This window comes from Panthera pardus, unplaced genomic scaffold (genome assembly GCF_024362965.1).
Source record: "Panthera pardus isolate Hobbes unplaced genomic scaffold, ASM2436296v1 HiC_scaffold_6, whole genome shotgun sequence".
Classification (NCBI taxonomy): domain Eukaryota; kingdom Metazoa; phylum Chordata; class Mammalia; order Carnivora; family Felidae; genus Panthera; species Panthera pardus.
The window spans coordinates 40,282,399-40,296,781 of NW_026526991.1; the positions used below are offsets into that span (position 1 = coordinate 40,282,399).

Consider the following 14,383-nt stretch of genomic DNA (forward strand, 5'->3'; position numbering starts at 1 on the left):
TTGAAAGGTTACCGGACTTTTCCCGTCGGCAACAAAGAAACATTGAATGTTTGTCTGGGGTTCTGAGCAATGTAGCCAGGATCATGATTTCAAAGTATGGTAAGTATAGTGTAAAGGAGGAATAGAAACCAGTCAAAGAGAATAACCAAATTGTTGAAGCCAAGAGACACTATGGGATTCAGTAGGGATAGTAGAAGTGTGGGAAGATTTTTGATCTAGTATGGAAAGCAGTGGAAAAACATTGCAGGATTTTAATGCAGTCAGACTTCAACAGTGGAAAAACATTCTGTTTTCCATGAGGTGAAGGGATAAATGCATAAAGAGAAAAGGAAAATTTAATAGAACTTCTGAATCAAGCAATTAGAAGACAATTGCAGTCATCCAAGTGATAGGGTTAATTTGGGTGGGAGGGTGGTGGTACTGGAGATGGATGGAAAAAGATGGATTTAATATTTTTCAGAGCTGAAACTGGGTTTTCTAAATATGTGTACCTCGTATGCTGATAGAAACATATGTGTAAGCTAAGAGAAAGGCCTACTATTTGGAAGAGTCGGCATGGCTAACAGTCTCCAATTGGAGTCAATACAAGTTGAAACCAGGAGAGTCATCCAGGGGAAAACAGAAGTGGGAGAGAATAGAATGTTGGGGTATATTTTCATTTACTGGTAGGTGAAGGAAAACAGTCAGCGAATGAGACTTTTAAAGAGCTTACTAGAGGGAAAGAAGAAAACCAGGAGAGAATTATAAATCATGAAAATTAGAGGGATTTCTAGAAAGGGAAGATTACCTATAGCAATTTGCTATACATCAGCAAAAACCAGAGAGAGAGAAAAGATGCCAAGGGCAATGAACTTGGTAATTAAGACATCACTGAGTGATTTTGGAAAAGAAGGGCCATTAGATTCTATTATAATTCTCTCATCTTGAGAAAGGTAGTAGACCTCTTTGGGTACCTAATGAAACCAGTTGCAAGTGGAAATACGCATACACAAATAATTTTGTCATATAACTTAAAAGAGTTTTTCTCAGACCCCTTTGAAATCACTTTATGATCCCCGCTGTAGCTTAACTGGGTTTAAATGTTAGGTTGAAGTATTAATGCATTAGCATTAAATGTTTCATGTCCAAGATCTAATTAAGCAAAGGAAAACGGGTATATCTACCAGATGGACACTGATAATGAGATGAATCTCATACTTTGAAAATACACATGGAAACCTGCAGTTATATAAAAGCTGGTGATCATTGCTTTCTCTGGTTTTGACTCTAGACACATCAAAAATGAATCTGCCAAGTCCAGTTTTCTGATCTTTTCCTACCTAACATTCCAAGTGTTCTCAGCTGGCCACGTATTATTTACTAAATCCATCTCTAGCCTTCTGGGCCCGCTATATCAAATGTCATAAAGTGTAATTGTTTATGTGTACCGCTCTCGATCAAAATATTCCAGCTGGCAGTTTGAGGGAGGGCTGGGACAATGGGAAGAGGACAAAATGTAAGATGCAGAGGTACTGAACACATGAAAAGATTTTTTCCATTTGATGGTTTTATTGTTCGATTTTTTTTAATCCGCAAGTGCCTTTTGGCTTTGTCTCTTCCGTGTTATCTGCAGCAAAGCATAATACACGTCAGCCATTACACGGCTTCAGTTTTCAGAGATGGGCTCTATTATTTCGTGCCTCATTCACACGTTACTTTAGTAACTCCACACTGCTAGCAGCTGTCCCTCAGTCTCGGCTAGTCATCGCTAGTCCTTTATAGCCTTCCCACCACCCCCATCTCACAAAAAAGCAAAGCAAAGCAAACAAAAACCACTGTGGATTCTCTGGTAACTTGGCAAGAATTGGCTAAATTCTCTAGCAAGAATCGTATCCAGCGCTGCCCACAGCTCATTCATATCTTACAAACAAAAAGAAACAATAAACATTTGTTAGTTGTATTTTGTGCTTTCTTGGTGCCAAATGCCACCTGATTTGTCCATGGGTTTTTCCTATTATTGTTTCCTAGCATCATTCATTCTGTTCCAATGCTCTCGGCAATGATTTTTCATTATATTGTAATGAGAAACATTAAACTGACCCATTAAGGACACAAGTGATTTTATTCAGAACAAGAAGAAAACAAGAGTGTTGGTAATATTTGGTCAAATTTTTTTTTTAAAGATTCATATAATATTATTAAGAACATCTCCAAACACTAAGCCTTTTTTTTTTTTTTAACTGAAATAAAAAGAACCTATATATAATAGTGGGTTTGGGTGTGAGGCAAATTTTATAAGTGCAAATTAAGTGTAAGTAATTTTAGAAGCATACATTTTATTAGTATAAATTAACTGACTATATTATGCCATGTTAAACTACATCCTAATGAAGCCCAAATCACTCCAGTTGATTAAAAACTTGATTTTAAGTGATCCGCAATTTTATCAAAAGAACTTGTAACTTGTCATAACTCTGTTCTTCTCCTTTTACAACTATTTGTTTGTTTGTTTGCCTTTCATAAAGAAACTTCTCAAGAGTTCTATCACAACTCAAGAGTTCTATCACAACTCAAGAGTTCTATCCAGTTCTATCCGGATTTGGGGGAAATCCAGAGAACACACTGAAGATGGCTAAGGGACATAATCCTTTCATCATTCTGGCTGAAAAGAAAAATACTGGTGGTAAATGCTTTTTAAGTAAAGTTCTGAGGAGACCCAAGATTCACAGGAAGCATTAAAAACGTAGACTGGAGCAAACAAACAACTGAGCTCTTCCTACTTCTGCTGAGAGAAGGGCCAAATATTCTGCCGCAGATTACATGTCTCTCCTTAGTTGAAATGAAAATGGGTGGTTCAACCGCAATTCGAATGGTGCTGAGTTCCAAGGAAATATTCAGAATTCATGTGCTATAACGTTTATTTAACTTTAAGAGATCCCAGCATGTTTTATGTACATCACTGTTCTCTGTGAAAAGTACATACAAGATAATTTTCAACAAAGGTCTATGTGTGTGTTTGGGGGCTGGTGTCTGTATGGGTCTGTACTTGTGAAAGAAATATTTATTGAAAGCTATTTACATTAATTATATAATTAATAACTGCAGGCAACCCTTATACTGATTGTGTTTGCTACCTGTACTGTTATTTCTCTCTCTTCTTCCTTTTGTCCCTCCCCTGCTCTCTCAATCCTTTTCTCCCTTACCCCCTCTCTCCCTCCCCTCCACTCTCTCTCTCCTTGCTCCCCTCTTTCTCTCCCTTTTTCTCTCACACACACACAGACACACAGACACTTAGCTTTTGCCATGACCATATAACAGTTGGGAAAACCATGGCAAAGGAAATTCAGCAATCTGCTCTATATTCCACAGGTGGTCAGTGATAGGGACTTAAAAAACTACTCCGTTAAGAACATTTTTGTTGAGAAAGAATTAACATACATCACTGTATAAGTTTAAGATGAATAGCATGATGTTTTGGTTTATACATATTGTAAAATGATTACAACAGGTTCAGCTAACATCCACCTTCTCAGATAGATCTGATAAAAAGAAAAGAAAAAAAGAACAAAATTTTTCTTGTGATGAGAATTCTTAGAATTTACTCCATTAACAATTCTCCTATATACCATACAGCAGGGGTTAGCTGTGGTCATCATGTTGTATATAACAACACTAGTATTTATTTACCCTGTAAGTGGAAGTTTTTACCTTTTAACCATTTTCCTACAATTTCCATCTCTCCATACTCTACCTCAGGTAATTTTTTTGTTTTGTTTTGAAATTCCACATATAAGTGAGATCATACATATTTGTCTTTCTCTGACTTATTTCACTTAGCATAGTGACTTCAGGGCCCATCTATGTTGTAGCAAATGGTAGGATTTCTTCATTTTTTTATGGATGAATAATATTCCATTATATTATTAGAATTCCATCAAATATACCATTTTTTAAATCCATCTATCCTTCCATGGACATTTGAGTTGTTTCCATGTCTTGGCTATTGTAAATAATGCTGCTATGGACATGGGAAGGTGCAGATACGTTTCTGAGTTGGTGTTTTCATTTCCTTTGCATATATTCCCAGAAGTGGAGCTGCTGGATCATATGGCAGTATTTTTAACTTTTTGAGGATCCTCTGTACTATTTTCCATAGTGACTATACCAATTAACAATCCCACCAAGAGTGTACAAGGGTTCCCTTTTCTCTACTTCCACACTAGTATTTATCACGTCTTGTCTTTCTGATGATGTCCATTCTAACAGGCATGAGGTGATACCTTTTTGTGGTTTTAATTTTCATTTCCCTAGCGGTTAGTGATATTGGGCATCTTTTCATGTACCTGTTGGCCTTTTGTATACCTTTTATGGAGAATATCCATTCGGGTCCCTTGTCCTCTTTTTAATTGGGTCAAATGTTTTGTTGCTATTGAGTTGTATGAGTTTTTTCCATATTTTGGATATTAAGCCCTTATCAGATATAGGTGGTTTGTAAACATTTTCTCCCATTCTATAGGTTGCCTTTTCACTTTGTTTCTTTTGCTGTACAGACGTTTTGAGCTTGATATATTGCCACTTGTTTATTTTTTATTTTGTTGGTTGTACTTTAGGTGTCTTAACCAAAAAATCATTATCAAGATCCATGTTAAGGAGCTTTATTTCTATGTTTTCTTCCAGGAGTTTCATGGTTTCAGGTCTTACTTTTATATCTTTAATGCACTGCAAGTTAATTTTGTGAGTAATGTAAATATGTGCCCAGTTTCATTCTTTTGCATGTGAATATCTAATTATCCCAGCACCATTTACTGCAGAAACTGTCTTTTCTCCATTGAGTATTCTTGGTTCCCTTATCCAGCATTAGATAATGGTATATGCTTGGATTTATTTTCAGGCTTTTGATTCTGTTTCATTGTGTCTGTCAATTCTACATGTCTGTTGCTGTGCCAGTTCCATACTGTTTTAATGACTATAGAGTAGAGATGAAATTAGGAAGTGTGATGGCTCCTGCTTTGTTTTTCTTTCTCAGGATTTCTTTGGCTATTCAGAGTCTTTTGTGGTTCCATATACATTTCATGAGTGGGTTTTTTTTTTTGACTTCTATAAAAAATGCATTCGAATCTTGATAGAGATTACATTGAATCTATAATGGCTTATGCTACTATTGATACCTTAATAATACTAATTCTTCTAATCCATGAACATGAGATACCTATCCATTTATTTGTGTCTTCTTCAATTTCTTTCATCAATGCATTGTAGTTCTCAGAGCAGAGATATTTTATCTCCTTAAAGTTATTTCTAAGTATTTTATTGTTTTTGATGCTAATATAAATGAGATCAACTTCTTTATTTCTTTTTCCAAAAATCCATTGTTGGCATATAGAAACATAACGGATTTCTGTGTGTGAATTTTATATCTTGCAACCACTAAATTCATTGATTAGATCTAACAGTTTTTTTGTGTGTCTTTAGGATTTTCTATATATAAAATGTCACCTGCACACAGAGATGATTTTACTTCTTCCTTTCCAATTCTGACACCTTTTATTCTTCCCCTTCTTTTTTTGCCTAATTGTTCTAGCTAGGATATCTCGTACTATGTTAAATAGAAGTGATGAGGGTGGGCATCTTTGTCTTGGTCCTGATCTTAAAGGAAAAGCTTTCAAATTTTACCACTGAGTATGAGGGTAACCATTGGCTTGTCTGTATGGCCTTTATCATGTTAAGATGTTTTTCTTTGATGCCTAATTTGTTAAAAGTTTTTATCATGAATGGATGTTGTACTTTGTCATATGCTTTCTTTGCATCTATTGAGATGATCATATGATCTATTCTCTTTCATTCTATGAATGTGACACATCACATTAATTAATTTCTATATGCTGAACTATCTTTGTATCCTAGGTGTAAATCCCATTGGATCATGGTGAATAATCCTTTTAAGGTGCTACTGAATTTGATTTGCTAGTATTTTTTTAAGTTTATTTATTTATTTTGTGAGAGAGAGAAAAAAGGGGAGAGGCAGAGAGAGAGGGAGAGAAAGATAATTCCAGGCAGGCTCTGCACTGTCAGTGCAGAGCCCGACAGGAGGCTCGAACTCATAAATTGTGAGATCATGACCTGAGCTGAAACCAAGAGCTGGACACTCAGCTGAATGAGCCATCCAGGCGCCCCTGGTTTGCCAGTATTTTTATTGAGAATTTTTACGTTTATATTCATCAGGGATATTGCCTGTAGTTTTCTTTTCTAGTGGTGTCATTTTCTAGTTTTGGTATCAGGATAATGCTGGCCTCATAGAATGAGTTCTGGAATGTTCCCTCATCTTCAGATTTTCAGCAGAGTTTGAATTGGTGTTCTCTAAATGATTGATAAAATTCACATGTGAAGTCATCTGGTCCTGAGCTTTTCTTCTTTGGGAGATTTTTGATGATTGATTCAATCTCTTTACTAGTAATTGGTCTATTCAGATTTGCCGTTTCTTCCTGGTTCAGTTGTAGCAAGTTCTATATTTCTAAAAGCTTTTCCATTTCTCCTAGGTTGTCCAGTTTGTTAGTACATAGCTATTCATACCATTAAGAATGTTTTGTTTACTAAGCTATACGTCTGGTTTATTTCAAGAATCCAATGGGTTTGGGTTGCTTTCATGTGTTTATTTCTGAAAATTTGTAGGTCTGAAACTTCTGAGAGACTGGGTCAGTTTGGATCATCTAACCAGGCTATCTTTGGAAAAATAACATGACCCAATATCATGTGGATTCCATCACGTTATTGCTTATAACAGATACAGTTTCCTAAGAGATGCTTAGGTTAAATTGATTGAGGAAGTAATTAATTATTACAGGCAAAAATATTATAATGTCAGGAATATGTTAGACATTAACAATTTTCCATTTAGGATTCCTTATTCTATTCATAATATATGAAATTACAGGCTAGGTTTTATAGCTTCCTCATGCCTATTTAATAGCTGAGAGTGTTCAAGCTGATTATTATGGTACATTAGAACTTAGTTGATGGCAACATGAAATATCGTTCAATTTCCTAAGGTTCCTAAGCAGAAATTCTAATAGAAATATAATGTAAGCAAATTGCTGTTCCCAGAATTTCTGCTTAGACTATTCTAATCATACCCATATCCCCTTTGTTATAATACCCCAGTTTATTCCCACCTATTTGTTAAGATCCAGGTCAAGTTAACTTTTTATAAAGCTCAAATTCTTACAGAAGAGTTATTCTTCCCTCTTGCTTCTATAGAACTCTGCATGGATCTCTTTCTACTCCAACACCTCTTAAATGGATGTCTAAGAGAAATCGGACAATAGAGACCATCATTTTCTTCTGTATATTCCCAATGCTTGTAAAGCTGCCTGATAAGTGAATGCTACTGAATATCAGTCTTGCTCAAATTCATGAAACAGGGTTACGTCATCCATTAGATTTCAGTTTTAGTCAGAGATAGATATGTTTCCATGTTCAAATTGGGTAATGGGTCTCACACAATCTTATAGCTTAATTGCTTAAGACACTTAAATCCATAAGTAAGCAATGACAGTTCTCTTAGGAGTTTGTGACTTACCTTACTTGACTTGTGGTCCACATTAAAAATGGCAATTGCATCCTCTGTTTTTTTCCTTCCAGATTTGGTTATTACATACTCAGCAAGTTTGTTTGCTAAATAGGTCTTTCCAGTACCACTAGGTCCCGAGAGTATAATTCTGTGATGCTCCATCAACAAGTTAAAGTACCTTTGGGTAATTGGTTTAGGAATCAGTGTATCAAAAACAAAACTGTCCAAACTGTTTTCTTCTACCCCTGAAGGAAGAAACAAAGGGAATAGCATGCCTTATTGTTCTACATAAGCTGGGATTTAAAATACAGTGCTGACAACAGAGTTATTAGTTTTAGGGATGCAGGCCTTGTAAAATTCTTTCCTTGATATTTCTATCTCACAACCATGTGCTGCCATTTTAGCCCCCCCCCCCCAATAAACAAACAAACAAACACATCAGTAATAAGGCAGAGTGAACATCCAACAGAAAGTTAGCTGTTTCCTTTGGTTCAGGCTTAGCTCTATTGTCTACTTCATATTTCCCAAGTAGGTTTCCAGACAGAAATGGAAGAATTACTATCATTTCTATCATAATATTTTCCTTGCCTTTGAAGGTGATAATTTTGTTAAGAATAAATGTAAATATTAAAGCATATGTGTACATTCTTCCCTTTTCTTTCTATTTTTCCCTTCTCTTTGTTTTCTCCTATCTCTCCTTACAAATCCTAGCTGTACAACCACTTAAGCTTTTGAAGAATAGAAATTGTGATATTTGGCAAGGAATTAAGAAGCAGAGCAACAGTATCTCCTTTTACTAACCCAAGCACCTTAATCACAAAATCAAATATTGGCAAATTCCTCTATTAATCCAGTTTATGTAGATGTGCTCTGGCTCTTTAACATATATGAGCAAGGAATTATGGAGACAAGTATACTTTAGATATTCCACTTGCCTATAATTAATCACATCATCCAAAGCAAACAGAATTTCTCATCCCCGATTCTTAACATCTATTCTCTATCCCCAGTGGGTATTTATTGGGTACACACACATATTTTAAAATCAAAGATACAGTGATGAATATATTACTTTGGGATATGCAATGAATTCTTTGAATCCTCCCTAAATGAAAAATGGTACTGGAGAAAACCTAGAAATTTGAAATTCCCTCATCACATTCCTCTTCTTGAGTCTTAGAGAATCTTCAAAATTTCACATCCCAGAACTCAAAGAATTTCATTTACTTCAATTTTGGTGTTTTTAGTAGGGTTTTAGTGTTTTAGTAAGACTTTAGTGTTTTAAAAATAAGTGTGTCTCATTTCATATTAAAACCATTGATGTGGTTAAGAGAGCTTTCAAGTAACGGAAACTTGAAGTGAAATTGCAAACAAAGAGGAAGAAAGAAAGAAAGAAAGAAAGAAAGAAAGAAAGAAAGAAAGAAAGAAAGAAAGAAAGAAAGGAGAAAGAAACGTTGGCTAAAAGATACAGTTGTGTTTTTCTTTTCATTTTTCTTTTTACCTTTCAGGTTCACAGTAATGACGTTATTATCTCCAACAAGATATCCACAAGGCAGCAGTTCAGGCACTTCTAGGCTATGGGATCTAATTAAATCTCCTATACAGTAGCTAGCAATGCAGTCCGAGCTCAGACCAAGGCTAGTGGATGTATCAATTCGGAACACATATTCCTAAAATGATACACACAAAAAAGGAAGTCAAAACAGAGATTCAACTCATCTACTACAAATACAAAACTCCTGGGGATATGAAGCTAGCTGTCAAGATTTTTGAAATGGGCAATAAAAGAATTATTAATATCACACAGCACAACGAGAAAGCTTTCCTTACTATTTGAAAGGGAGGTAGGAAAAGCAAAGTCCACGTTATTAAAGCTAAGGAAAGCATGTAAAATAAAACATATGTGAAACTTAGTATCAGGAAATTTTGTACAACTTACCTTAAAGAGACGTCTGATTACACCATCTAAGACATCCCACTTGGTTTTTCCACTAACACCAATGGATCCTATCAAATAGGCCTGAGACTTCTGATCCTAAATAAGAACAAATAGAACCCAATAAAACCCAGTCATATGTCTTATTACTACATTTCCTACTAAAACATATTAATGTACTACTACTAAGGACTAAAATGTTTATTAAGCCTATAGGTCTTATTGTAACAGACCTGCATGGTATATTATATAAAATAAAACCCACCCCAACAAACTAACTAAACAAACAAACAAAGTAACATCAATAGTAACAAAAACAAGAAAGAAAGAGATGAGATGAAGTGGTATGGAAAACTAATTCATGACCTGTTTGGTAATAGGGAAAATAGTCTTTTGCTTTAATGCAGCGGGTGCATTCTTGAGTAGATGCAGCTTGGTAGAAGGGAAATGGTGATCGAGAGGCAAGAGAACTATTTCATATGAGACCTACAACTTCCTCCTACTAATTTTGTGGCCTGATCTTTGTTAAGTCTAAAATTCAGGTTGTTTTCATGTATTGATTTAGATGATATCAAATCCACCTTTTAAAACTAAGTTATCCACAGTAGCATGGCCTTCACATATTTACAAAACAGTTTCCACTTTGAATTTATCAAAAAATTTACTACAAGAACATGTCAGGGAATCCTACAGGAGCCATTTTATCAAGCAAAGAATGGTCCCAAATTTAGTATCTTCTTTCGAAAAAAAATTTTTAATGTGTATTTATTTTTGACAGAGAGAGAGAGACAGAACACGAGCAGGGGAGGGGCAGAGAGAGAGGGAGACGCAGAATCCGAAGCAGGCTCCGGGCTCTGAGCTGTCAGCACAGAGCCTGATGCGGGGCTCAAACTCACAGACAGTGAGATCGTGACCTGAGCCTAAGTCGGACACTCAATTAAATGAGCCACCCAGGCGCCCCTATTATCTTTTTTTGTGGGATGGGATTTTGAGGACTTTTTACATATATTGGACAAATAAACAATTCGAGATTTATAGTCTGAGTGGAGCCTCTTTTATGATGACTGGAAATGGTTACATAAAATAGTGATCATGACTTCAGTAGATATAATTAGCTAGTTGCTATGTTACAATCTTGGTTCTAGTCACTGACTGTATTATCCTCAACAGGTGGTAGAATAACAACTGAATCAGATATTAGAAGATAAGGATTCTACAATGCACAATATCTACCACCTCACTTAAGAAATGTGACTTTAGGTAAGTCACCTAGCCATCTCATCAAGAAGCCTTGATTTCTTCATCTATAACATTTGCCTCTATAAGGGTAAATGATTATTACCATTATTTAGATATAATCCAAGTTAGAAGTCAATACCTTTTTCAGAAAAGGTTAAGAAATTCACAACAAACCATTGTGATTTTTTTTTTTTTTTTTACTACTCTTATGGACTGAGTGTTTGTGTCTTTCCCAAATCCACATGTTAAAGACACAATCCTGTGTGATATTTGGAAATGAAGCCATTAGGAGGTAATCAGGTTAAGTCAGTAGAATGGTGCTCTCATGATGGCATTAGTGACCTCATAAGTGGCAGGGGGTGGGGAGAGGGAGACACCCAACTTTCCCTCTCCCCAAGTACACACACTGAGGAAAAGACATGTGAAGACATATTGAGAGATGGCTATCTGCAATGCAAAAGAGTCCTCACTAGAAACCAAATTAGCTAGCCCCTTGGTCTTACACTTTACCATGGTGTGAAAATAAATTTTTGATCTGTAATACAGCCAGTCTATGGTATTTTGTTATGGCAGCCCAAGAAAACTAAAACAATTCCTTTCAATGTTCAAAAACATTGCCTTTTAGAATTATGTTAAAATAGAAAACTTGCTTTCTAGTAGTATTATAACCCAGTCAAAACAAATGTGTTCATACAATGCTTTGTAAGTAGCTGCTTTCAAATTAGAGATAGCTTAAGCTTCACTGAGACTATTAGAATCTTTCACATGAAGACCCACTTGGGAAAATCAAGCAAAAATCTACAGCTCAAGAAGAAAGTTTATGGCATTGGAATTCTTGGAATATTTTCTCAGTGTAAAAATTCACAAGTGCTATCTTACTTTTTTAACTTCAATATTTCAACTATTTTAAAATTCCAAAGGACTTTTCTGTTTTTCTGTTTGATGGGAACAAATTCAGATATTTGCAGATTTGTATTCTTGGCCACTTGACTACAAACTCAACTTGAAATAATATTTATAGTTTTCAAAAAAGACTTGAGTCACAAGGACATTGTCAATTTGATAGCAATAATTGATTCCAGAAAAATTAAAATATTTGCCTTATCTTCTAAGACTTTGCTTATAAATGACACATAGGTAGCATCAATAGAATTTTTAAGTTCAGTAAATACATCTTTCTAGTGTCTAGAATATTCATCTAGCATATAGTCTCTTCTTTGTACAAAAACTATATTGACAACCCTGGTAACGTGTTACTACACATCATAAATATCCCCTGTATTTTACAGATGACACCAAAAGAATGTTAGACAAGATGTTTATGTCAAAGAAAATGATGATTCTTTTCTGAAGCTATAGAAATGAGAGTGGTTGACAATCACTATTGTTATCAGTGAATGAACATGAGATATCGAGACATATTTCTACCTATATAATGATGTAATTTCTTTTGAGTCCCTAACTTTCATGCTTTTATGACATATTAAGTGAATGACAAGATACACACTGCTGATAGCATATTTACCAGGACAAATATCCAATATAAGATACATTTGATTCATGGTCATGTTCATCCTTTAGGAATATTTAGAATTTAAGATTAAAAACATACCTTTGCTCGGCCGTAGCCCTTGCTTATGGAGACTATAATTTTCACACTGCGGCCATCTTTGTGTCCAGTTGTATCACCAGCATCGTCGAGCAAAATATCTACCAAATTTTCAAAGAAGTAAGTAAACACGCGCACGCACGCGCGCACACACACACACACACACACACACACACAATAGAGTCACATTAGCTTGGAATTGTTTACTATCATTGTTTTCTCCCTCATTTTTTCTCCCTCAGTTTTATATCTTTCAGTAGGAATATATGGCCTTTTTGCTTCCCATTCTAGCCTAACTGGTTTGAAAAATCTCAGCTTTCAAGAAGATGAATTACTGTGGTTGGGCTGAAGGTTCAGTCTAAGAATTTATTTCTGCTTCCAAAGATCTTCACTCACATGCTGGGCCATTGCCCTCAGATGGGGAAATGAAGGGTTTCTTTTCCTATTGCACACACGTCTGAGAAATACCTGGGTAATATTCAGTTACCATCATTGCAACTGTGACACACTGAAAAGCCATTTGGTTTTTCTATCCAACCTAAAATATCCAAGCTCAATACCCACGTAATTTATGAAAGCTAAGGTGCTGAGATTGCGTGTCAACTAAAATTATTGCCAAGCATTTGGCATATATCCAGCTATATTACTGCTTACCTTATATCTGTAATTATTAGGTACTGTTACTGAATTTCAACCACAGCATTATACTTCCCTATAGAAGTATATTAATTATCACTCTCCTGTACCCTTTATGCTTATGGTTTTAAAACCAAAACAGTATTTCTAGTAATCAGCTAAGACTTACAGAAGCCTGATAAAGCTAGCTAACCTGCAAGCACCAGCCTTTAAATATAATTGAGGATTAATTTTTAAACTATACCATATGAGATTAACATCCAATTTGGATAATTATTAATGTCAACTATCCCACATATGTGTTATTATAGAGCCACACTTAATATGGCTTTGACGATAATGTTATTATAGAGCCATGTTTAATATGAAGATAGTGCTTTGTGCAAAAAGGAACTCAGTTACGTGCTAAAGAGCACATGAGCCTGGTGACAAGGGGAGTCAATTACTGTGACTAAATTTATAGAGAGAAGGGATGTGAATGTACTCGCAGAGAAACAATAATTTAATCAAATAGTTTTTGAAAATAGAATGGTTCTATTATCTTAATAATTAAGAATATGTCATTTCACAAAGGAAAGAGTAAAAAAAATGCCTTAAGATCATAACAATAAAAAAATCCACAGATTTTGAGGAAAATGGATATTTCTGCCAAAAATTTTTAAAATATCAAAGACAATCTCCCTACTGGAAATTCAATTCTTTTGCCAGATCAACATCCTCACAATCTCTTACTTTTTTGCTTATCTCAGTCAAAAATAAAACCCTTTTTAAGTGTCATTTAATCTTCTTGCTCTTTTTCTTAGAAGTTTAGAGTGGCTTATGTTGGCTGCATGCATGTAAATTTCTGGTATCCCATGACCAAATTATCTATCTCTTTAGTACTTTGCTCAATTAGTTCTAAATGTTCATAAATATTCAAAAATACTTCTTAAGCCTAAAAGATACCAGGAACTGTGCTGGGTATTGGGAAGGAATACCCATTCAGGTGAAAAGGTGAGAAGGAAAATGAATTTCTTGCTCTTTTGGCATGTGTTAAGTGCCAGAAATAAAGGCATGAGGCAGTGAAATAGAGTAACTGAAGGGAGGCTGCTCTACACAGATAGGGCATCCTAGAAGGCTTCCATGGGGAGGTGCTATTTGGAGATAAGACCAGGTGGCTGAGAAGTGCTATGCAAGTAAAGACCAAGGAAAAGAGGTCCAGAAAACAAGAACAAATGCAAAACCCTTGATGAAAGAGCTATGTGTGTTCAAGGGTTTGGGTGGTAGGAGGGTGGAGATCAAGGGGTTGGGGGGACTAGTATGGAATGATGTGGAGGTAGCTAAGGGCCAGATCATGAGTGGCCTAGTACTCCACATCAAGGTATTTAATCTGATTTCTGATCTACTTCTCTGCCCAAGTTTGTCTGGGAGCATGTTT

The 14,383-nt window shown here is 35.4% G+C and overlaps 1 protein-coding gene across 6 annotated transcripts in view; it reads right to left on the reverse strand.

Annotated features, from left to right (window-relative positions):
- Positions 1 to 14,383, reverse strand: part of NAV3 (neuron navigator 3) — an 820,281-nt gene that overhangs the window by 18,156 nt on the left and 787,742 nt on the right. For all 6 annotated transcript variants that reach the window (XM_053894885.1, XM_053894882.1, XM_053894887.1 and 3 more), the window contains 4 exons: positions 12,334 to 12,431; positions 9,486 to 9,581; positions 9,048 to 9,216; positions 7,556 to 7,791 (listed from right to left, as the gene is read on the reverse strand). In XM_053894885.1, coding sequence (XP_053750860.1) covers positions 7,556 to 7,791; positions 9,048 to 9,216; positions 9,486 to 9,581; positions 12,334 to 12,431 — 599 coding nt within the window. The remainder of the gene's footprint in view (positions 1 to 7,555; positions 7,792 to 9,047; positions 9,217 to 9,485; positions 9,582 to 12,333; positions 12,432 to 14,383) is intronic.